The following is a 26,301-nucleotide window of genomic DNA, read 5'->3' as shown; positions in this document are numbered from 1 at the left end:
TTATTTCATAGCAGAAGCGCCGATCACCCGATGACCCAGGGTGCTAACTGGCCTTTCTATTAAATAAAAAAATATCAATTAACAGCACAACACCTTTTACCTAATGATCGCTGTGATATTAATTAATAATATATATCGTTTAATAAAGCGACCAGTAAGCGCCCTATTCAATAGAGAGGTTAGTAAGCGCCCTCGGTCATTGGGTGATAGGCGCTTGTGTTAATAATTAATACTTTCTTATTTAACAGAGTGGCTAGTTAGCACCCTTGGTTATCGGGTGATAGGCGCTTGTGCTATGAATTAATACTTTATTATTTAATATAGCGACCAGTAAGCGCTCTGAGTCATCGGGTCATACGCACTTGTGTTAATAATTAATACTTTGTTATTTAATAAAGCGACTATTTATAGCATAAGAGCCTGTCACCCGATGACCCAGGGTGCTTACTGGCCTTTCTATTGAATAATAAAATATTAATTAACAGCACAAGCTTCTATCACCTCATTACCGCTGTGCTATTAATTAATAATATATATCGTTTAATAAAGCGACCAGTAAGCGCCCTAGGTCATTGGGTGATAGGCGCTTGCGTTCATAATTTATACTTTATTATTCAATAGAGAGGTTAGTAAGCACCCCGGGTCATCGGTTGATAGGCGCTTGTGCTATTAATTGATACTTTATTATTAAATATAGCAACCAGTAAGCGCCCTGGGTTATCGGGTGATCGGCGCTTGTGCTGTTAATCAATACTTTATTATTAAATAGAGAGGCCAGTAAGCGCCCTGGGTCATCGGGTGTTAGGCGCTTAAACTATTAATTAACACTTCATTATTAATAAAGTGACCAATTATAGCACAAAAGCCTGTCACCTGATGACCTAGGGTGCTTACTGGCCTTTCTGTTAAATAAAAAAATATTAATTAACAGCACAAGCACCTATTACCTAATGATCGCTGTGATATTAATTAATAATATATATCGTTTAATAAAGCGACCAGTAAGCGCCCTATTTATTAGAGAGGTTAGTAAGCGCCCTCGGTCATTGGGTGATAGGCGCTTGTGTTAATAATTAATACTTTCTTATTTAACAGAGTGGCTAGTTAGCACCCTTGGTTATCGGGTAATAGGCGCTTGTGCTATGAATTAATACTTTATTATTTAATATAGCGACCAGTAAGCGCTCTAAGTCATCGGGTCATACGCACTTGTGTTAATAATTAATACTTTGTTATTTAATAAAGCGACTATTTATAGCATCAGAGCCTGTCACCCGATGACCCAGGGTGCTTACTGGCCTTTCTATTGAATAATAAAATATTTATTAACAGCACAAGCTTATATCACCTCATGACCGCTGTGCTATTAATTAATAATATATATCGTTTAATAAAGCGACCAGTAAGCGCCCCGGGTCATTGGGTGATAGGCGCTTGTGCTATTAGTTAATACTTTATTATTTAATATAGCGACCAGTAAGCGCCCTGGGTCATCGGGTGATAGGTGCTTGTGTTAATATATATTACTTTGTTATTTAACAGAGTGGCCAGTTAGCACCCTGGGTCATTGGGTGATAGGCGCTTGTGCTATTAGTTAATACTTCATTATTTAATATACCGACAAGTAAGCGCCTTGGGTTATCGGGTGATCGGCGCTTGTGCTGTTAATTAATACTTTATTTTTAAATATAGTGACCAGTAAGCGCCCTGGGTCATCGGGTGATAGGTGCTTGTGTTAATATATATTACTTTGTTATTTAACAGAGTGGCCAGTTAGCACCCTGGGTCATCGGGTGTTAGGCGCTTGTACTATTAGTTAATACTTTATTATTTAATAATGTGACCAATTATAGCACAAGAGCCTGTCACCTAATGACCTAAGGTGCTTACTGGCCTTTCTATTAAATAATAAAATATTCATAAACAGCACAAGCACCTATTACCTGATGATCGCTGTGCTATTAATTAAGAATATATATCGTTTAATAAAGCGACCAGTAAGCGCCCCTGGTCATTGGGTGATAGGCGCTTGTGCTATTAGTTAATACTTTATTATTTAATATAGCGACCAGTAAGCGCCTTGGGTTATCGGGTGATCGGCGCTTGTGCTGTTAATCAATACTTTATTATTAAATATAGCGACCAGTTAGCGCCCTGAGTCATCGGGTGATACGCACTTGTGTTAATAATTAATACTTTGTTATTTAATAAAGCGACTATTTATAGCACTAGAGCCTGTCACCCGATGACCCAGGGTGCTTACTGGCCTTTCTATTGAATAATAAAATATTAATTAACAGCACAAGCTTCTATCACCTCATTACCGCTGTGCTATTAATTAATAATATATATCGTTTAATAAAGCGACCAGTAAGCGCCCTAGGTCATTGGGTGATAGGCGCTTGCGTTAATAATTTATACTTTATTATTCAATAGAGAGGTTAGTAAGCACCCCGGGTCATCGGTTGATAGGCGCTTGTGCTATTAATTGATACTTTATTATTAAATAGAGAGGCCAGTAAGCGCCCTGGGTCATCGGGTGTTAGGCGCTTAAACTATTAATTAATACTTTATTATTAATAAAGTGACCAATTATAGCACAAAAGCCTGTCACCTGATGACCTAGGGTGCTTACTGGCCTTTCTATTAAATAAAAAAATATCAATTAACAGCACAAGCACCTATTACCTAATGATCGCTGTGATATTAATTAATAATATATATCGTTTAATAAAGCGACCAGTAAGCGCCCTATTTAATAGAGAGGTTAGTAAGCGCCCTCGGTCATTAGGTGATAGGCGCTTGTGTTAATAATTGATACTTTGTTATTTAACAGAGTGGCTAGTTAGCACCCTGGGTTATCGGGTGATAGGCGCTTGTGCTATGAATTAATACTTTATTATTTAATATAGCGACCAGTAAGCGCCCTGAGTCATCGGGTGATACGCACTTGTGTTAATAATTAATACTTTGTTATTTAATAAAGCGACTATTTATAGCATAAGAGCCTGTCACCCGATGACCCAGGGTGCTTACTGGCCTTTCTATTGAATAATAAAATATTAATTAACAGCACAAGCTTCTATCACCTCATTACCGCTGTGCTATTAATTAATAATATATATCGTTTAATAAAGCGACCAGTAAGCGCCCTAGGTCATTGGGTGATAGGCGCTTGCGTTCATAATTTATACTTTTTTATTCAATAGAGAGGTTAGTAAGCACCCCGGGTCATCGGTTGATAGGCGCTTGTGCTATTAATTGATACTTTATTATTAAATATAGCAACCAGTAAGCGCCCTGGGTTATCGGGTGATCGGCGCTTGTGCTGTTTATCAATACTTTATTATTAAATAGAGAGGCCAGTAAGCGCCCTGGGTCATCGGGTGTTAGGCGCTTAAACTATTAATTAACACTTCATTATTAATAAAGTGACCAATTATAGCACAAAAGCCTGTCACCTGATGACCTAGGGTGCTTACTGGCCTTTCTGTTAAATAAAAAAATATCAATTAACAGCACAAGCACCTATTACCTAATGATCGCTGTGATATTAATTAATAATATATATCGTTTAATAAAGCGACCAGTAAGCGCCCTATTTAATAGAGAGGTTAGTAAGCGCCCTCGGTCATTGGGTGATAGGCGCTTGTGTTAATAATTAATACTTTCTTATTTAACAGAGTGGCTAGTTAGCACCCTTGGTTATCGGGTGATAGGCGCTTGTGTTATGAATTAATACTTTATTATTTAATATAGCGACCAGTAAGCGCTCTAAGTCATCGGGTCATACGCACTTGTGTTAATAATTAATACTTTGTTATTTAATAAAGCGACTATTTATAGCATCAGAGCCTGTCACCCGATGACCCAGGGTGCTTACTGGCCTTTCTATTGAATAATAAAATATTTATTAACAGCACAAGCTTATATCACCTCATGACCGCTGTGCTATTAATTAATAATATATATCGTTTAATAAAGCGACCAGTAAGCGCCCCGGGTCATTGGGTGATAGGCGCTTGTGCTATTAGTTAATACTTTATTATTTAATATAGCGACCAGTAAGCGCCCTGGGTCATCGGGTGATAGGTGCTTGTGTTAATATATATTACTTTGTTATTTAACAGAGTGGCCAGTTAGCACCCTGGGTCATTGGGTGATAGGCGCTTGTGCTATTAGTTAATACTTCATTATTTAATATAGCGACAAGTAAGCGCCTTGGGTTATCGGGTGATCGGCGCTTGTGCTGTTAATTAATACTTTATTTTTAAATATAGCGACCAGTAAGCGCCCTGGGTCATCGGGTGATAGGTGCTTGTGTTAATATATATTACTTTGTTATTTAACAGAGTGGCCAGTTAGCACCCTGGGTCATCGGGTGTTAGGCGCTTGTACTATTAGTTAATACTTTATTATTTAATAATGTGACCAATTATAGCACAAGAGCCTGTCACCTGATGACCTAAGGTGCTTACTGGCCTTTCTATTAAATAATAAAATATTCATAAACAGCACAAGCACCTATTACCTGATGATCGCTGTGCTATTAATTAAGAATATATATCGTTCAATAAAGCGACCAGTAAGCGCCCCTGGTCATTGGGTGATAGGCGCTTGTGCTATTAGTTAATACTTTATTATTTAATATAGCGACTAGTAAGCGCCTTGGGTTATCGGGTGATCGGCGCTTGTGCTGTTAATCAATACTTTATTATTAAATATAGCGACCAGTTAGCGCCCTGAGTCATCGGGTGATACGCACTTGTGTTAATAATTAATACTTTGTTATTTAATAAAGCGACTATTTATAGCACTAGAGCCTGTCACCCGATGACCCAGGATGCTTACTGGCCTTTCTATTGAATAATAAAATATTAATTAACAGCACAAGCTTCTATCACCTCATTACCGCTGTGCTATTAATTAATAATATATATCGTTTAATAAAGCGACCAGTAAGCGCCCTAGGTCATTGGGTGATAGGCGCTTGCGTTAATAATTTATACTTTATTATTCAATAGAGAGGTTAGTAAGCACCCCGGGTCATCGGTTGATAGGCGCTTGTGCTATTAATTGATACTTTATTATTAAATATAGCAACCAGTAAGCGCCCTGGGTTATCGGGTGATCGGCGCTTGTGCTGTTAATCAATACTTTATTATTAAATAGAGAGGCCAGTAAGCGCCCTGGGTCATCGGGTGTTAGGCGCTTAAACTATTAATTAATACTTTATTATTAATAAAGTGACCAATTATAGCACAAAAGCCTGTCACCTGATGACCTAGGGTGCTTACTGGCCTTTCTATTAAATAAAAAAATATCAATTAACAGCACAAGCACCTATTACCTAATGATCGCTGTGATATTAATTAATAATATATATCGTTTAATAAAGCGACCAGTAAGCGCCCTATTTAATAGAGAGGTTAGTAAGCGCCCTCGGTCATTAGGTGATAGGCGCTTGTGTTAATAATTGATACTTTGTTATTTAACAGAGTGGCTAGTTAGCACCCTGGGTTATCGGGTGATAGGCGCTTGTGCTATGAATTAATACTTTATTATTTAATATAGCGACCAGTAAGCGCCCTGAGTCATCGGGTGATACGCACTTGTGTTAATAATTAATACTTTGTTATTTAATAAAGCGACTATTTATAGCATAAGAGCCTGTCACCCGATGACCCAGGATGCTTACTGGCCTTTCTATTGAATAATAAAATATTAATTAACAGCACAAGCTTCTATCACCTCATTACCGCTGTGCTATTAATTAATAATATATATCGTTTAATAAAGCGACCAGTAAGCGCCCTAGGTCATTGGGTGATAGGCGCTTGCGTTAATAATTTATACTTTATTATTCAATAGAGAGGTTAGTAAGCACCCCGGGTCATCGGTTGATAGGCGCTTGCGCTATTAATTGATACTTTATTATTAAATATAGCAACCAGTAAGCGCCCTGGGTTATCGGGTGATCGGCGCTTGTGCTGTTAATCAATACTTTATTATTAAATAGAGAGGCCAGTAAGCGCCCTGGGTCATCGGGTGTTAGGCGCTTAAACTATTAATTAATACTTTATTATTAATAAAGTGACCAATTATAGCACAAAAGCCTGTCACCTGATGACCTAGGGTGCTTACTGGCCTTTCTATTAAATAAAAAAATATCAATTAACAGCACAAGCACCTATTACCTAATGATCGCTGTGATATTAATTAATAATATATATCGTTTAATAAAGCGACCAGTAAGCGCCCTATTTAATAGAGAGGTTAGTAAGCGCCCTCGGTCATTAGGTGATAGGCGCTTGTGTTAATAATTGATACTTTGTTATTTAACAGAGTGGCTAGTTAGCACCCTGGGTTATCGGGTGATAGGCGCTTGTGCTATGAATTAATACTTTATTATTTAATATAGCGACCAGTAAGCGCCCTGAGTCATCGGGTGATACGCACTTGTGTTAATAATTAATACTTTGTTATTTAATAAAGCGACTATTTATAGCATAAGAGCCTGTCACCCGATGACCCAGGGTGCTTACTGGCCTTCCTATTGAATAATAAAATATTAATTAACAGCACAAGCACCTATTACCTGATGATCGCTGTGCTATTAATTAAGAATATATATCGTTTAATAAAGCGACCAGTAAGCGCCCTATTTTATAGAGAGTTTAGTAAGCGCCCTAGGTCATTGGGTGATAGGCGCTTGTGTTAATAATTAATACTTTGTTATTTAACAGAGTGGCCAGTTAGCACCCTGGGTTATCGGGTGATCGGCGCTTGTGCTGTTAATCAATACTTTATTATTAAATATAGCGACCAGTAAGCGCCCTGGGTGATCGGGTGATAGGTGCTTGTGTTAATCATTAATACTTTGTTATTTAACAGAGTGGCCAGTTAGCACCCGGGGTCATCAGGTGATAGGCGCTTCTGCTATTAATTAACACTTTACTATTTTATATAGCGACCAGTAAGCGGTCTGGGTCATCGGGTGATAGGCGCTTGTGCTATTAAATAGTAATATATATCGTTTAATAAAGCGACCAGTAAGCGCTCCAAGTCATCGGGTGATAGGTGCTTGTGTTAATAATTAATACTTCATTATTTAATAGAGAGGCCAGTAAGCACCCCGGGTCATAGGGTGATAGGCACTTGTGTTATTAATTTTACAATTTCTAATTTCCGCGTGTTTTCGGCAATGCCCTTTTACTGCTGTACTGTCTGCTCGACGGAACATTCTTAATATTTTTTCTATATTTAGCTATACGATCTAGGGAAAAAGGTCCGATTTTGAATCCGCCTAACCCAACGCTGATTCAGCCTCTAGCGCACTCTATCCTTATATCTCTATGGCTATAAGAGAGTGATGTCACGCCACCACGCGAGTGAAGGCCGAACGTACACCATGTTGATGTTGGTAATGTAAAGGGAAAGAATATCTGTGTGTAGATGGTGCGGGATGGGTCGCGGGAGTGCGAGTGTGGAAAGCGAGCGAGCGAGCACATGTAAATAAGAGAATGGAATTAAGATATTATTAAGTAACAATTCCCTTGTTCTCCTTTATTCAAACCCAATTACAATACACAACAGGTGCTATAGCAGGTCACAATAGCCTCTTCAACTAATTAAACTTATTTTAAATATTTTTAAAGTTTATAAGTGACTGGATTTTTTGAAGTGATTTAATATAAAAACAAAGTTAGAAAGTATCTAAAAGTACTTTAATGTTTCTTTAATGAAAAAAATAGCATTACGATAAAGGAAGTAACATTCAGCTTGAATACATTATAATCAATAGTATTACCTCATATACAAATCTTTTAAGCATAGATCATCATTTTACATTCACAGTAAATGATAAAACTTTCAAGAATAGTAATTATAAAAACCTTGAGTTTGCAAAATTAGTTATTTAGAATAAAAATATTTGAAAATAAATGACAAATATGAACCTCACAGTTTCGCTATGTAGCTGTGCACCCATTTACAGTATTTTATACAAATACTACATAATCTATCTTCACTGGAGATGTACGTAGTGCCACTTATGAACTGAAATTTTTACAGATTTGAGTTAATTTAAATATAAGAAATTAGTAATCAGTGCAAAATGTAAAGATTTATTAATACAATATATAAAAAATTGAAACAAAAGTAGACTCAACTATAGTTTGTTGAACAATTTATTGATATGATAAAAATCATTATTAACTAAAAAAAAAAAGTAAAAAAAACAAATTGTTACAGCATTACTAGCATAAGCTTCATACAACATAGATGACAACCTACCTGTAGGATCGATGGGCAATGATTCTTCTAATGCTGGGAATTTATCGACAATTTCTTGAGCTGCACTTGCCGTTATGAGATATGGACTGTCTTGGATAGTTACATTAGCACTGAAAAAAAGACCTTAATTATGTGACAAACAGTACTGTTCAACTCGATATTCTGCAACTTACCATAACACATTAGTCGTGCTTACATCTTTTTTAATTAAACTTTTCCAATGATTATGTACATCTTTAATGACTTTTAAAGCGAAATCTCTTGGCTTGGCCTCTCCATTGAAAGCAAATTGATTTTCTGGCTTGCCATCTGGGATTTTGTATAATTTAAACCATTCAATTGTAGCCTTCAATAATCCCGGGCAATGTTTATCAATATCACCAACATCTGAACAATAAGTTTCATTTTAAATAAAATTGTAAATTAAACATTTTACAAAGTAACAGTATTTATGAATTAATCAAACAGTTTTATAAATTTTATAACATTTGATTAATATTCCTCTGAATAATATTCCTTACTAACTATGCAACATGTCTATTGCACCATGCAAAGAAACTGACTATTCGATATATCTAATTACTTGTGCTTGTACAATGGTTGCGTTTAATTTAGCAGTTTGTTCATTCATTGTTTGTACCAAATCTGCCAAATTGTATCGTATCAGAGTCAGTTCATCGTTACATACATTCCTAATTATGCAATGAACGATCCGACTCTCATATGTATACATGATTTTCTTTAAAAATATGTATTCATGCCTGATGTCTACAATGTAGAAATATTACAATCTTCAGTAACTGTCAAATAATAAACGAAATTATTCGTTGCCCCTAAATTACTTTATTGAAAGTGAAAATGGAGAAAACTTTAGCTTAATTTTGTTACCAATCACACATTGATTGGAAATATTTTACTGTTATATTTTATCTGGGGAGAGTACGATATCATGGGCGTCGCACATACATGACGTGTTAGCGGACCTATCCCTCTTTAGGTGGGCGCCCAAGATATACTGGTTTAATTTTCAATAAGAATTATCTCGCAAACGAAGAGAGATAGACATATGGTGACAATAGTAAAAAATACTTATTTTAAGTAAGTACCACTTGATGTTATCAAAAAATAAGTAATGGCACCCAAGACATCGTACTCGTGCTCTTTTCTGAGTATATTGGGAATATGCCAGTACCACGTGACACGGCGATATATATGACTACTAGAGGAAAAGTAGTACAGGCTTTATGAGAGACATTAAGTTTTTGTTTTTTTTTCGTGGTGGAAAAGGTGTTAAACACAAAAAGTTTCCGGAGTACATATTTATAACATTGTAAGAGTTAGGTTCTTATTTTTTTTTTTCATATGATGAAGTCGTTTAATAAGGCCAAAAACATCTTTTTAAAAGTACGAAGTACAGTTTAACCTAACATCAAGCTGCTTTTCTACCTCTGAGCAGTCGCAACAGCCATAGCAGCAGCAGTAGCAGCAGAAACGAGTAGCTCAATGTAGAGTTAACTGTACTTACTTCGTACCTTCAAAATGCGTTTACGCCTGTTTAAGTACGCCTTAATAAACGATTTCATCGTATGAAAAAAAATAACAACTTAACTTTCATAATGTTTAAAATATGTGATCCGATAACTTTTTGAATTCAACACCATTTCCACCACGAAAAACAATAAAAACTTAATTTCTCCCATGAGGCCTGTACTACTTTTCCTCTAGTAATTATATATATATATCGCCGTGTCACGTGGTCCAGGCATATTTCCAATAGTTATTAACTTTTACTCGTGTCAAAAGGACAATCAAAAATTGTAAATATTCATTCATAGGTACGACTTACTTTGCGAGGTTATAATAACATAAAATTCTACATTAATCTGAAGGTTACGAAATATTTACCATTGATTAGACTAGCCAAAGGGTCATTAACATCAATTGCAATAATTTTCCAGTCAGTTTCACCTAAAACATAGTTTATGAGACTTACAGTATGTTACTCACACTGAGAAAAGTAGTGTTAAAAAAAGTATTATTACTATAATAAAAATTGCTTCATTTTCTAGGGAAGCTGAGACATACTCATCATACAATAAACATTACCATGCTACACAGTACAACCAGATTAAATTTAAATTCGCCATTTAATAGTGACTTTTACTTAGTTTATTAAAAATAATTTTTATATTCAAGAAAGAGTTAAATATATACTCATATTATTTATGCACAGGAAATATGTAACTAACAGAAGATTAAGATGTAGGTTTTGTTTATATAGATTTTTTTTTCTTTATGATCATAGATATAGATATATTAAGAGAATACTTCTTTTTAAAATTTCTGCAGTGACCGGGATTTGAACCTTAGTATCGATAAAGTACATGTAGGAACGTGTACTGTTTATGATACACGTATTTAAGTTAAAAATCAAAGATTTTCCTGTACACTACTGTGTTAACAACGGATAATTAGTCGATTTAAAATTATTTGTCTGCACGTATCAATTTTTAACCCTTATAAATCAAAAAATATATTTCTCGTAATGTGTACATTCACATAACTTTAAATTTGAAACTCTACAGACATGTATACCGATAAATATCGCATAAAATTACTTTCGAACACAGTTATTTTTAGTATACTGAATGGCAATGCAGTGGAATCAAAAATTTTACAATGTCATAGTAAATTCTACTTTAGAATGTGGAACATTTCGTAATGATTACACTAAAATTTACTATGTTGTACAGCAAAAATTACAATATCACGATTTTTACTGTTAAACATAGTAATTTTTGTAAGGCTGCTACAGAATAACAATTATACCAATAATAATACTAATAATATTATTAATAATTTAAAGTAAAATAAAAACTATTGTAAACGTAATGATTTGCATTATAAGGTGAGTATATCTTAGGTTTCCTAAAAAATGTAGTCATTTATAGTATAGTTATACTTTTTTTAGGACCACTATTCTCAGGGCACTAAAAAAATTCAAATATTTCGAAATAATGGCAATACCTTCATCAATGAGAGCTACCGTACCTAGAACCTTTACTTTTAATACCTCTCCTCTCTTAGCAACCTAAAAAAATGATTTATTTACAAATAATTATTCGTAACTGTTATAATATTACTTCAACACCTTGTAACCAATTTCTAAAACATCAATGGGATCACCATCTCCTTTGAAACCAGTTTCTGCATCTAATACTTCAGGATTTTCCCAGGTCTGTAAAAACATAAAATAAATTTTGTTTTTATGGTCATATAAAATAACTTAAAAACAAACATGAGTGGAAATATAAATATGCAATTTATTGTTTATTGTATTCTTAAAAACTATGAATAAAGGTGAAAAAAACAAAAACTGCATAGTACACTCAAGCTTTAAAAAAATTTCACACCTGTGGTATGGCACCATAATTCCATATGTATCCGTGATGTGGAAAACAATTGGCAACGAATCTGAGGTTGCCTTTTTTGATATCCTGTTTAATAGGATTTAGTGGTTCCTTCAAATTGATCTCCATTTTCGCATTTGTCCATCTCGGGACTTCTACCACCATATGGAATATCTTGTTAGCTTCATCCGCATACAAGGGTATGTCGTGCATTGGTGAAATTGGATGTGATTCATTTTCTACAATGTAATTTTATTCATTATTCTATTACAACTGATAAGTAGTATCTATGCAAGCTTGGTTTATACTTTGTTTGAATACATTAAAATTTCGTTTGTTAATTGTTTATTAAGTATAGAAAAATTATAAGTCCTGTTGAAAGATAATTAAATATTTCAGTACATTTGAGCTGGGTATTACCAAAAAAAATCTGTTAACAAGTAACAAAAGCTAAACACCCAGTTTTAATAAAATATTCAGCATGATATAGGGATTAATATTGAAAAATTATATAGTATAGTAAATGGTCATTACAGTAAAAGCTTTTGAACTTGATTAACAGGCAAGTTTTCGTATCAGGACATTTTCTTATTTCACCTTGGGCATGAAGTGCAATGCTTTGCGCCATGGCGCAGTCTTGTACCCCCCCCCTCCCTTTGAAGCTTATTTGTTAATGTCTTGTGAGTGTGACAAGATAAGAAAGGTATTGAAGCTGTAGAGTAACAAGATAGTGTTTTCAACTAAATCTTTTATAATGACGTCAGTAAATAAGCTTTGAAGCTATACATAACTGTTAGAAAGTTCAAATTGCTCTTTTATGCACACTTGAAACACACTTGAAATGTTTAAGAAACAAAATGCGTTTTTGTATATTTTATGACTACAGAGCAAACTTCAGTATCTCCGCAAAACACACTTTGACAAAATGTATTACATTCAGAATTTCATATACACCCATGCTCTCGCAGTTGCTAGGATACTGTAGGGGGTGAGTGTCGAGTTTATACCCAAGGTTACACACACTGAGTACGTAGTTTTTGGTTGTAAGAGCCGTCAACCATTATCAGAAGCTATAATGATTTACTTTCAACAGAGTTACGCGATTATGACATTTAATAACTCTTAGGCTACCAAGATACATTTGAGCAAACGGATTAACAAAGGTATGATTAAGTGGCAGTTTTTTAGGTAATGCTAAAAGGTCAACATGAATTGGTTATGGAAATTATAGATGCGCAGATCATTACGTCGCACGGCCTTGAATGACCAAGACAATCAATTACAGAGAATTTTTCGTAATTGCATTGCGAGCAGATTTATTGAGAAAAGTCAAAGGATCTTAACTGAGTAAACACCCAAGTACTCAGTCATAGTAACCAGTATGATTTCTGGAAACAAAGTCAGATCACATTGATAACTATTCAATTTAATTTTCTGGAGATAGATAATTAATCGTTTAAGTTCCTTAAAAAATCTCCAAATAAATTGAAACAATGAATGTTGGGGGGTCACTAATGATAATTCAAAACATAATAAAGTGAAAAAAAAGTAAGTCCTTACATCAACAACAGAAAATACATCATAAGTTACTGAATAGCTAATTACACTGTAAAGAATTATAATCGAGCAAGTTGAAGATGGTGTGACATTGACTAAAGGCTGACTTTCGTGTTAGAGGTTAGTTGTAAAAAAATTTAGGCAACATGAATAAAGTATGGAACATTAAAATTACTAACGGAAAAAAATGCGATAGTCCGGAGAATTGGGAGCACCACGTTGTACGGACGAAAAACTAGCTGACGCTGACATCTTAGTGCGGATATAGGAACAACTCGTCGAGTACTCGCTACCAATGAACTTCCGTAGTAGTGTCGACTCAGTCGACTGATACACTCCCGACTGTCTTCCTAAGATACCCAAATACGCTCGGGATAGCCTTAGTGCTGCCGCTGGATGGATTCGCGCGGTAACAAAATTAAACCTCAGAAAACTGCGTGCGCTGCAGGTAAGCACGTGCAACTGTACCGTTGCCCAGCACATGACCCCTGCATGCGTACGCAATAATGCGCACTACATGTGACTCGTTCCGAGTATAATCAAGAATGGTGTATTGACAATTGACACTGACGCTGACGAGCGTACCCGGGTATGCGGGTATGCAAGCAATTTTTTATTTGGAACGTTCTGAATAATACGTTCGATTTTTTCATTTAGGACATTCCAAATGAAAAGTTTCCGAGTAGAAGCTAAAAGTGGGCGAAAACAGCTTCCCAAGTAGAATTTGAAAATAAGGGCGAAAACTGGGCCCAAGCTTGGCTGCCACGCCGCCCACATTGGCCGCAGCTTGGCATCTGACTTGGCCTCAGTGGGTTTGTAATACAGCGCTGACTTGGGCGCAGCTTGGCCTGACTTTCGCTTATTTTTTTTTTTTTTTTTTTTAAGGTAGTAGCTATCCCGGCTATGGGTGTACAAGGGAATTGTTACTTAATAATATCTTAATTCCATTCTCTTATTTACATGTGCTCGCTCGCTCGCTTTCCACACTCGCACTCCCGCGACCCGCGACCCGCGACCCATCCCGCACCATCTACACACAGAGATTCTTTCCCTTTACATTACAAACATGGTGTACGTTCAACGTTCGGCCTTCACTCGCGTGGTGGCGTGACATCACTCGCTTATAGCCATAGAGATATAAGGATAGAGTGCGCTAGAGGCTGAATACAGCGATACGGTAAAAGAAAGAGATGGTTGCCGAGTGTCCTCTCTGTCTCTTTCTACCCGAGCACTGTGATTGGCTGATGCTCAAGAGGCAATAACCTATGTCAGTAACTGCCGCTGACGGCCAGAATACCCCCTTAAGCAGCAGCCATTCAGCCAATCACAGCGCTCAGCTAGAAAGAGATGGAGAGGACACTCGGCGACCATTTCTTATTTCTTTTACCGTATCGCTCCCCCTTACGTACTTTAGTATAGTTAGCGCACTCTATCCTTATATCTCTATGCTTATAGCTGAGTGAACTTCGAGCGTTCATTGAAAATTCGGGGGAAGGAACTACGTTCACTTGGATTTTCTAGTGAACGCACTCGTAGAGCCGAGTGAACTTCGAGCGTTAATCTAGAAGTAGGAGGAATGAATTGCGTTCACTAAGATTTCCAGTGAACGCACTCGTATAGAGCCAAAGTGGTACTTAATTAAATTGGCTTTGTTCGGAAATGATACGTTGGTTAAGTTTTTGGTTGGTACCTACTCCCACCCTGGCTTAACTAACTGACCGTGCGTTCGCACATGTAAACAATAGTAAATCAGCTGGTCACGTTTTGGCGCACTTTAAGCGCTTTTACTTTTAAGGTTAAAGAGAGGACTTGAAAGCGCTCAAAGTGCGCCAAAACGTGACCAGCTGATTAACTATTGGTTACATGTGCGAACACACGGGGTGTAATCCGCAATCGCCGCCAGCAGTTACATATGTACGATGTGACAACGTTGCGTGGTTGGGGGCGCTACTGTCGATTTACTGGTGATGTGATCCGCAATCTTACCAGCAGTAAAGCAGACGACGTCCGTCTACTTGCTCTTTTTCGTGACATTTTCTGATTGTAAACAAAGCAAAGCAGACGACAGAATGTCGGAAAATGTCACGAAAAAGAGCAAGTAGACGGACGTCGTCTGCTTTACTGCTGGTGAGATTGCGGATCACATCACCAGTAAATCGACAGTAGCGCCCCCAACCACGCAACGTTGTCACATCGTACATATGTAACTGCTGGCGGCGATTGCGGATTACACCCACGGTCAGTTAGTTAAGCAAGGGTGGGGGTAGGTACCAACTTAATACTTAACCAACGTATCATTTCCGAACAGAGCCAATTGGTATGTGTGTATTTACATGGGTATATAAGAATGTTTAACTTGCATGGTATAAATATTTTGAGGTTAACAGCTACCTTAATAATAATATACTAGTTATGAAAAAGTTTTATCTCGTATACATAATAATTATTACTATTCTACTAATGGAGAGAGTACTAATATAATATTATTGGGTAAAATGTGAATGAATGAAATAATCCTGGTACTAAATAATAAGTAGTTTATTAAAGATTGGATTAGCTTAATACCAATTCATTTATTATTTCAGAACAATAAGCTCTGTTTAATACTACTTATAAATTAACCTAATGTGTAAAAGAAACAAGTACTGTAACCCAACATTTGTATCAAATCTTACAAGCTTATTCTAAAAATACAATTTTGGGTCAACAGTAAAAAAATTGTATTTGTAAAAATTTTTAATATTTTATTTGACAAACTACATTATTGCTATCACAAGGCAAAGAGAACTTGAGTGTAAAAAGTCATAACATTTTAAATTTTTTTCAAGTCCTTGGTCTAAGAGCAAAATATCACAGTGACCAAATACAGGTATTCGATGGGAGTGATTACAACTACTACAGCCAGCATGGCTGAAATATTGTGCAGGTAAGTTGGCAAAAAGTTTTTAAGTGCTTAATTAACTTGTGGTACCCAGACAAGACTGCACGAAAGGATTCTAGAGCTGTCAAAATTGGTTTGTGGGACTATCCACAATCTCACTAATCACCATATAAGCATCTTTACCGTAGAATACAAAACCAAACTGAATACAGCAACTATTTAATTAACTTGACTGGTCCAAAAGCTACATTGTCATGAATTGAAAATGCAGTAACCAGTTTGGTGTTATATGAATATTCAGATGCCTACAACTGGCTAATACAGTGATGAGGGAGGTTGTGAGTGGTCTCACAAACCGATGTTGGCAGCTCTAAAATCCTTTTGTGTACTCTTATCTGGGTACCACAAGTTAAAAACACTTTAAAACTTTTTGTCAATTTGCCGGCACAAAATTGTAGCTGCACTGGATGTAGCTATTGTGATCACTCCCATGGAACACATGTATTTGGTTACTTTGATATTTTGCAGGACTCTCAGACCAAGGACTTGAAAAAAATTTTAAATTTTATAACTTAATTGTTACACTCGAATTCTATTTACCTTATCCCAACTATCAAAATAGTATGACAGTTACTGTCATCATAAGAAAGGACATAAAATTTTACTTCCTAGCTACAAATTGTAATCTCCCTTGATCGTTATAGCTACGCAACAATGTAGTCGTGAGTGAGCTATAATAATACAAACATCGATGATTTCAGTGAAGGTTAGGCTGTCACTTGGCTCTACGAGTGCGTTCACTGGAAATCAGCGATGGGATATAGTTCCGGCCAGATTTGGGAATTCTCTAGGACCCAACCTCTCTGACGTGGGAAATCACTAGATCAAAAAAAAATTAGTACCAAAGGTGACGCGCGAGATTCAAATAAGGTCCAATAACACAAGCATCCATCACCTGATGACCCGGGGCGCCTACTGGCCACTCTGTTAAATAATCAATTAATAATAACACAAGCGCCTATCACCTAATGACCCGTGGCGCTTACTGGCCACTCTGTTAAATAAATAATTATTAGTAAATAACACAAGCGCCTATCACCTGATGACCCAGGGCGCTTACTGGCCACTCTGTTAAATAAATAATTAATAATAACACAAGCGCTTATCACCTTATGACCCGGGGCGCTTAATGGCCACTCTGTTACATAAATAATTATTAATAACACAAGCGCCTATCACCTAATGACCCGTGGCGCTTACTGGCCACTCTGTTAAATAAATAATTAATAATAACACAAGCGCTTATCACCTAATGACCCGGGGCGCTTACTGGCCACTCTGTTACATAAATAATTATTAATAAATAACACAAGCGCCTATAACCCAATGACCCGGGGCGCTTACTGGCCACTCTGTTAAATAATCAATTAATAATAACACAAGCGCCTATCACCTAATGACCCGGGGCGCTTACTAGCTACTATTAAATAATAAATTATCAAGTAATTACAAGAGCGCCAATTAAAAAGATCTTTGTCGTACTAGATAGGCAATCAAAATTGTGATATAATTAATATGTTATCGATCAACTTTTTATCATTTAATAGTGTTGCAAACAAGTGTCCTGGATCCTCAGGAAGAAGGTGCTTGACATACTTATGAATAATTATTTATTTACTAGATTTGCAATTAGCGCTCCAGGTAATACGGTGATAGGCGCTTGTGTTATTTATTAATAATTATTTATTCAACAGAGTGGCCAGTAAGCGCCCCGGGTATTCAGGTGATAAGCGCTTGTGTTATTAATAATTGATTATTTAACAGAGTGGCCAGTAAGCGCCCCGGGTATTTAGGTGATAAGCGCTTGTGTTACTAATAATTATTTATTTAAAAGAGTGGCCAGTAAGCGCCCCGGGTCATTAGGTGATAGGCGCTTGTGTTATAAATAATTATTTATTTAAAAGAGTGGCCAGTAAGCGCCCCGGGTCATTGGGTGATAGGCGCTTGTGTTATTTATTAATAATTATTTATGTAACAGAGTGGCCAGTAAGCGCCCCGGGTCATTAGGTGATAAGCGCTTGTGTTATTATTAATTATTTATTTAACAGAGTGGCCAGTAAGCGCCACGGGTCATTAGGTGATAGGCGCTTGTGTTATTTATTAATAATTATTTATGTAACAGAGTGGCCAGTAAGCGCCCCGGGTCATTAGGTGATAAGCGCTTGTGTTATTATTAATTATTTATTTAACAGAGTGGCCAGTAAGCGCCACGGGTCATTAGGTGATAGGCGCTTGTGTTATTTATTAATAATTATTTATGTAACAGAGTGGCCAGTAAGCGCCCCGGGTCATTAGGTGATAAGCGCTTGTGTTATTATTAATTATTTATTTAACAGAGTGGCCAGTAAGCGCCACGGGTCATTAGGTGATAGGCGCTTGTGTTATTAATAATTATTTATGTAACAGAGTGGCCAGTTAGCGCCCCGGGTCATAAGGTGATAAGCGCTTGTGTTATTATTAATTATTTATTTAACAGAGTGGCCAGTAAGCGCCCTGGGTCATCAGGTGATAGGCGCTTGTGTTATTTACTAATAATTATTTATTTAACAGAGTGGCCAGTAAGCGCCACGGGTCATTAGGTGATAGGCGCTTGTGTTATTAATAATTATTTATTTAACAGAGTTGCCAGTAAGCGCCTCGGGTCATCAGGTGATAGGCGCTTGTGTTATTATTAATTGATTATTTAACAGAGTGGCCAGTAGGCGCCCCGGGTCATCAGGTGATGGATGCTTGTGTTATTGGACCTTATTTGAATCTCGCGCGTCACCTTTGGTACTAATTTTTTTTTGATCTAGTGATTTCCCACGTCAGAGAGGTTGGGTCCTAGAGAATTCCCAAATCTGGCCGGAACTATATCCCATCGCTGCTGGAAATCTTAGTGAACGCAATTCATTCCTCCTAATTCGTAGTCAGCGACAGACATAGAGATATTACTAATAGGGTAGAAGAGTGAGTACCTAACGCATAAGTGTAATTCTACATTGTTGCCTTGTTTGAGTATATATATACTAGTGGGACTAACGCCCCTTCTGCACGCTCCGCGCGCCAACCCCCCATCACGGAGGACCGAGTTCATTGAAAATCCCCTACTACAATATTTGATCGTAAGAAATAATAAACCAACGTTATATTTATTGCTTACTAACACAAGAATTTTTAGTGCCTCCTTAAGTGGTCTTAAATTTCGTACTAAGTAAATAGATTTTAAGATATCACTACAAGTATAATTTAGTGACGGTGGTACGGTTTTTTCCCTTACCAACAGTAGCTATGAAAAGTAGATGTATATATCCAGTAGGTGTTTTCGACTTACTATAGTGCGCAGAGCAGTATATTTTTTCTTGCGGTATGCATTTTTAATATACCTGCAAGTACATTAAAAATTAAAATAAAAAATCATCTATATTCATTGTAATATTATTTTTATCATAATAAATGTATGTACCAGCGTTAAAAAATAAGTGACAGTTAATTAGGATACTAGGGCTGGGATGAATTGTTAATACTGTTAGTATAAATATCAAAAGTAACCTCAAAGTGGATCATGGATGACTTTGTTAAAAATATTTTAGTGATACTTGAGTCTTTCTCGACCTCCATATTATATGTATAAGTTTATTTCGTTGATCTTCTGGGGCAAATGAAAATAACTAAATGGCATGTGAGCCATTTGCTCGATACGTTAAATAAATTGTCTTTCACGGTTTAATTTAAGGTAATTTATTTGTCAGTTCTACATTATATGTATCTGTTGTCTATATTAGTCATTGTAATAATTTATTATTATTAATAAAGCCTGAAGAGGTCGACACACCAGTCAACGGAACGTCGCTTAAACTAAGTGTTTTTATTTGCCCCAGAAGATCAACGAAATTAACTTGTATATAAATATTTTAGTGAGTTGAAAATTGCAACATCTATCTAATATTTTTTCATGTAAGTAAAATTACTCAATTACTTTTTTATTTACATGAGATAGTACCGTACCTAGTGTTCATATAAACTTACCTAACAGTAGAAGGAGATTTTACATGGCAAACATATTTGAGCGTAGGTTTTAGGCAGACGTGATACGGGAAAAAATCGTAACAAGCTATGAAAAACTCGTATCTAAGTGTAGTACGGGATTTTCAATGAACTTGGTCTTTCCGTGCACTAACAGATTGGGTAGACAAAATAACAACATTACTCGTGCATTTATCAATGCACGCTGAAAATAAGTTCACAACAGCAGAATACGTGACTCACAAAGGAGTTGATAAAACATATGATTAACTTAACATAATTAAATTGACATAAATATTAATTTTCCAATAGTATTTTGAAATAATATTAGAGAGGGTCTTTCATTACACGAATAAAAATTAAAAATAAATGCTCAGTGCCAGATTATAGGGTAGGCAAAGTAGGCACTGCCTATGGGCCCCCATCAATAAAAGGCCCCCACCAACCGCCACCAACGAAAGAAGAAAAAAATTTTTTAAATAAAATAAATAAAATATATGACCATGAGTAAGCAACTCAACCCCAACAGTAACAACTAGTAGAAACCACAGGCGAGCGACGGAACCCCACCAATTAGTTAGAGAATCTTAAAGTACAAGCAAGTATTTTGTCCAAAGCTTTGTTCTGTGTGTACTTTAATTAATTTATAAAATTAATGAATTAAGTTTTTTTGAATTATTTTTATAAATTAAATAGATCAATTTAATTTATGAAAATAATAAATACAAGTGATGTATTATTAAAATTTTTTTTTAATAATTCACAGAAAACAGTACTAGAAAAATTTAACGACTGAATTATATTATTTTATAAATATATTATTCATCTAAAATACTTGATAATGTAGATAAAATAATGTATAAACGTAAAATGCGCTCTTCTGATTTTTTTACATGGTTTTTGTTAATGCATAACATAAATGTGACAAGATAATAATAATACTTTATATTGTCTGATTTATCTGATTGAAAGCGATAAGTATTTCAAACAAGATTGAACTTGTAGGTATCATAGTTAGATACATTTTTGGTTTTAAGATATATTTTCCGCGGGCATTTAAAGGAGTGGCATTACTACCTTACCGATCTTAGGTAACGTATCGATAGAATTAGATCTTCTTGTTGTAGTAAAGCATTGAAAAGTGATCCCTGCAGAAGTTTTCTCTAGTACTTTCTCTCAGAGATTCTTTTTCTCACGTTGTACTCACCTACAGTTTTTATTTCTGTACAAGTTTCGTTTTTGTCCCTTGTCCGTACAAGTTACAAGTTCTGTTACTAGAAAAACTGTAAAAAGTATATAATTTTACGTACAAAAATTTAACAATAATGTAATTTGTTTTGTAAACAGAATAACCTCGAAATTATAATTGCCAATAATAAATTACTTTTAAAAAGCACGTATTATTTAATTTTCTAAGACGTAAGTTTTTCATTAAAAGTTTTTTTCGTTTGATACATCATATCATATTTAGTAATCAAGTGTTTCAAATTAAAATTCAGCCTAAACATAGAAGAATCATGTGTGATAAATCAATCGATCGTCATAAATCAAAGTGTATTTACAAATCTGGTCACGAAAAGTTGAAAGATATAACTCGATGAAGTACAAGTGGGTTCTTCAAGCACCAGTAAAGAGGTTAATAGAAGAAAAAAAAACAAATATATAGGGAATTTGTAACAAGGTGTCTTAACTTTTTTGAAAAAATCAATTTACTTCATGAAAACATCGGCCTAAGCTTAAGCCGTAGCTCAGTCTGATTTTTCGTTCTTGTAGAAGATGTGTTGGGGGACTGCTTTAGGGTGAACTAACAAGCATTTTTTGTATCGACTTCAAGAAAATCCGAGCAATTTGACTTAATTCTAGTTAAATCTAGTCGAGTCAGCCGATCATTATCTTTTTTTTTTCAAGGGTATTTTAAAGTTTATTTTTAGACGAAGATGATTCATCAAAATCTTGCATTTACCATTTCATTGCAATTAATTAAAATAAAATGAAAATAATGAAAAAGATTTTCTAACCGACGTATTGTTTCTACCTGTTATTAGCTCAACATTAAAAAACGACCAGCTGACTCAACTAAAATTAATTGGAATCGCTCAGAACTGCTTGGAGTTGCGACTTAAAGAACGCGCGATATTGCGCGGCAGGAGCTGTTTCGAGCTGTTAGGGTTCGGCTCAAAACGGTCTCCGAACAACCTAATGATTGTGTCATTTCATTGTCAACTCGTCCAGCTTAATTCATTATAATTCAATAACGATTTTTTTTTATTTATTACGAAACTTGATGAACTTTTACCAAGTGACTCAACTTATTTAACCTATCACCCCTATACAGCACAATAGCACATATTTTTAATACCTTACTCGAACATATTAAAAGTTGTAACGTTTGTCATTTAACCTGACAATATTATCCTTAGTACAAAATTCACATCCAATTTTTAATTTTTTGGGCTCATTGTCTTCCTTTAATGAATTCATTAGGAGTCACCAGGGGAAATTTTTGCAACATTTTCCCTGGTGACTCCCCATGAATTTATTAAAGGAAGATGAGGCCAAAAAATTGAAAATTAAATGTGAATTAAAAAAGTTTCAGGTAATTTGTTGAATTTTTCCTGAAGTTTATCAGAAAAATTGAACAATAAAATCTTATCCACAAAATTGCATAATTTTCAGTACCAATCATATCATTGTCAGGTGAAATTAAGGTTTTTATAATTTTTAATACAAATTTAATTTTCTAGTAAAATATTGAAAATATGTACGTATAATAAAATGTAAATAAAAATATATAGGAATGATAGACTACCTTAAAAAATGTCATGCTGACACGCTTGATCTTTTCAGACTTTTATTCATCCATCGTTTTCCTGAAACTGTTATATTCTAGTTTTGCCATGAATTTCCGAAAAAAATTAAATATTTAAACAATACCCTCTAGTAGTCTTTTAATTTAATTATTGATTATAATTACTTTATAAATATACTTTTAAGGTCCAACTAGAAGTGATAGAAAGCGATCGAACAGAGAAAGAACAAGAGGAAACAAATCTGTTTGATAGTGAGAACAATGAGTTCAGTGGAAATAAGAGAGAAAGAAACAGTCGTCAACAACCATCGAAATGAACACCAAATAGCTTTGAAGTGCTTCAAAATTATGAGAATATAGTTAAAGCCGATGGCGACGCTACAATCGATTTATCAAAGTTTGATTTTGATATCTCTGAGTGGCATGAACATAACATAAGTGAATTGATTGATTATTGAATGAAAAAAAGGAGCTCCGAAATTTAATACAACAACTCAGCCTTATTGAATCGTAAGTCATTTATACAAAAAGACATACATAGTTCTAGAAAATGCACTTCGTCAATGTTTGAGAGAAATATTAAGAATGGAGACTCAATTAAAAGGACATGGTTATGTTTCTCTACTGTAACCGGAAAATTATATTGTTTCCACTGCATACTTTTTAATTTAACGCAATCATAGTTTACTCGTGAAGGGTATTGTGATTGGAAAAATGCCCACCATCGCCTACATGAAATTGAAAAATCACAAGCTTATTTAGACGCAGTTAATGCATTTACAATGAGAGCTGCTTCTCTTGATTTGATACGTGACGATTTAAAAAAACAGATAGAAAATGAAAAAAATTATTGGCGTCGAGTTTTAAAAAGAGTTGTTGACGTAATTATTTTTTTAGCCGAGCGAAATCTTCCTTTTCGAGGAGAAAGTGAAGTTATAGGTATGCCTAATAACGGAAACTTTTTAAGTATTATTGAACTACTCGCTAAATATAACGATTTCTTATCAGCTCATTTACAAAAGTTCGCCAACTGCGGGAAAGGAAAGGTAAATTATTTGTCTTCGACGATTTGTAACGAGTTGATAGAAATTATTAATAAAAAATTAATGAAAGAAATTGTTACTAGTATAAAAAAATCGAAATACTTTTCGATTTCAGTTGATTCAACAACAGAGGTAGGTCATACTGACCAATTAAGTTTAACTATTCGTTACATTGAAAACGACGAACCAGTGGAAAGGTTCCTAATATTTTTGCAAAATAAGGGCCACAAAGCTATAAATATGTTCGATGCTATCAAGACATTTTTAAACTCTCATAATTGAGATTTACAAAATTGTCGTGGACAGTCGTACGACAACGCATCTGTTATGAGCGGACAGTATAATGGTTTACAAGCGTTGGTAAGTCGTGAAAATCAATTAGCTTTGTGGATACCTTGTTTTACTCATTCTTCGAATTTAATCGGTACAGCTGCTGCAGGTACGTGTTGTTTAGAGGCAACAAAATTTTTTAATATTTTGGAAAGTATTTATACTTTTTATACGGACTTTTCCGACCGCTATCATGTTTTATCTGAAAAATTAAAAAAAAGTTCAATAGGTAAAGATCGAGTGCTAATTCCTAAAAGAGTAAGTACGACAAGATGGGAATCTCGAGCTGAAGCAGTACGATCGCTTTCTAAGGGTTTTGATGCATACAGGACTATTTTACAAGAACTCTCACAGGATAACGTTGAAGCGAAAGGATTGTATAAATATCTTACGAGATTAGAAACTAGCATATATATCTTTTTTTGGAACGATATTCTGGAGCAAGTTCAAGCGACTAATCTCAAGTTACAAAGCTGTGATACAGATTTAAACACGTCCATAGCTCTTTTAAAATCTCTGAAATCTTTTATAGAATCCTCAAGAGACAATTTCGATAATTACGAAGAATTGGGAAAAAAATATCTGAAAATAATGAGTATGAGTCAAAACAAAAAAGAGTACGCAAACAAAACGTAAGAAAAAGTCCTCTTGATTACGGAAGATCTGAAGGCATTCAGTTAAGTGGTTCAGAACAATTTAGAGTTGAGTCTTACATTCCTGTTATTGATCAAATACTTGCATCATTAAATCAAAGAATTGATTCTTATAAAGATGTTGACAACAAGTTCGGTTTCTTAAGAAGGCTTCAAAATCTTTCTACTGAAAAAATCCAAGAGCATGCTATGGAATTAGTAGAGTTCTATGAAAATGACTTAGATAGTAACTTAGCGAGAATGAACTAGTACAATTCAAAGAATTTGCTAAAGATTTTATTAATGATTCCGACGACAATAGTAAAGACAAAATCAGTTATGAACTTAAATTGTTCAAATTAATCGCTGAAAAAAAATTGATAGACATTTTTCCTTATGTGTATACTCTATTAAAAATATATCTTGTTTTGATGACAACGAATTGCACTGGAGAAAGATCTTTCTCAAAACTCAAGCTGATTAAGAGTCGTTTACGATCATCCATTAATCAAGATCAACTTAACAACCTGTCACTTATGAGTGTTGAGTCTGATTTATTAAAAGCAATAAGTTATGATGATATCATAGAAGAATTCGCTGAAAGAAAATCACGAAAGATATTATTATAAATAAAACATAATTTTTAAACAAAAATGTAAATTACTTTTTTAATAAATGTAAATATGGTAAATCTTTTAGTAAATATTAAAATATATTCAATACAAAATTCCCAGTTTTTCAATTTTGCTTCACAAAAGCCCCATAGCCATTATGTAAAAAAAATGTATATCAATTTTGTTTAACAATTTAAATAAAGAGTTGTTAATTTTTAAAATATAGTAGTATGTAATAAAATAGTTTGAAAATTGCTCCCCTTACATAGGCCCCCACCAAAAATTTGCCTAGGGCCTTTCCGCTTACCAATTCGGCACTGTTAACGCTATAATAGTGTTAATAAGAACTTTAAGTATATCATACGGTCTCTGTAGAGGCACAAGATTGAAAATAACATTATTATTTAAGTATAATAAAGAAGCAGAAATAAAAGCGAAGTTTATATTCCTAGAATAACATTGAATACTGGCACCTTATTATCATTAACTTTTGTCTGCTATAGAAAACAGTTTCCCTTTGTATTAGCATGTTCTATATTTATTAAAAAATCAGAAAAACAGAGTTTTGATTCTTTAGGATTGTATATTAAAAAACCTTTATTCTCTTACGGACAATTATACGTTGCTTTATTAAGGTGTAAGAATCCAAAAAGAATTTTTATTCA

The 26,301-nt window shown here is 34.8% G+C and overlaps 2 protein-coding genes across 2 annotated transcripts; one reads left to right on the top strand and one right to left on the bottom strand.

Annotated features, from left to right (window-relative positions):
* Window positions 1-7,539: 7,539 nt before the first annotated feature.
* On the bottom strand, window positions 7,540-14,012 carry Nurf-38 (Inorganic pyrophosphatase Nurf-38). Its single transcript, XM_014357422.3, has 8 exons — window positions 13,442-14,012; window positions 11,709-11,944; window positions 11,447-11,533; window positions 11,323-11,386; window positions 10,201-10,263; window positions 8,469-8,682; window positions 8,296-8,405; window positions 7,540-8,058 (listed from the first exon to the last, which is right to left on the bottom strand). The coding sequence occupies exons 1-8, from the start codon at window positions 13,743-13,745 to the stop codon at window positions 8,027-8,029; spliced, it is 1,110 nt and encodes a 369-aa protein (XP_014212908.2). The 5' UTR covers window positions 13,746-14,012; the 3' UTR covers window positions 7,540-8,026.
* Window positions 14,013-23,958: 9,946 nt separating this feature from the next.
* On the top strand, window positions 23,959-25,292 carry LOC149373573 (uncharacterized). Its single transcript, XM_089596906.1, has 4 exons — window positions 23,959-24,063; window positions 24,367-24,499; window positions 24,620-25,022; window positions 25,091-25,292. Exons 1-4 carry the CDS (start codon window positions 23,959-23,961, stop codon window positions 25,290-25,292), a joined length of 843 nt encoding a protein of 280 aa, XP_089453032.1.
* The last annotated feature ends 1,009 nt before the right edge of the window (window positions 25,293-26,301 follow it).

The sequence above is a fragment of the Copidosoma floridanum genome, unplaced genomic scaffold (genome assembly GCF_036245765.1).
Source record: "Copidosoma floridanum isolate Cflo_tuat_1 unplaced genomic scaffold, Cflo_Japanese_pri ptg000030l, whole genome shotgun sequence".
NCBI classification, from domain to species: domain Eukaryota; kingdom Metazoa; phylum Arthropoda; class Insecta; order Hymenoptera; family Encyrtidae; genus Copidosoma; species Copidosoma floridanum.
This window is presented reverse-complemented; position numbering and strand designations above follow the sequence as displayed.

Coding starts and splice junctions, on each gene's coding strand:
- Nurf-38 (XM_014357422.3), bottom strand. CDS start 13,745: ATGTGCTGGGCAACGGTACAGTTGCACGTGCTTACCTGCAGCGCACGC. Junction 11,945..13,441: donor GGACTATCGCATTTTTTTCC/GTTAGTAATTTT, acceptor ATTACATTGTAG/AAAATGAATCACATCCAATT. Junction 8,683..10,200: donor TTTGGCTAGTCTAATCAATG/GTAAATATTTCG, acceptor CTTATTGTTCAG/ATGTTGGTGATATTGATAAA.
- LOC149373573 (XM_089596906.1), top strand. CDS start 23,959: ATGCCTAATAACGGAAACTTTTTAAGTATTATTGAACTACTCGCTAAA. Junction 24,064..24,366: donor CCAACTGCGGGAAAGGAAAG/GTAAATTATTTG, acceptor TGTCGTGGACAG/TCGTACGACAACGCATCTGT. Junction 24,500..24,619: donor AATCGGTACAGCTGCTGCAG/GTACGTGTTGTT, acceptor AAAGTTCAATAG/GTAAAGATCGAGTGCTAATT.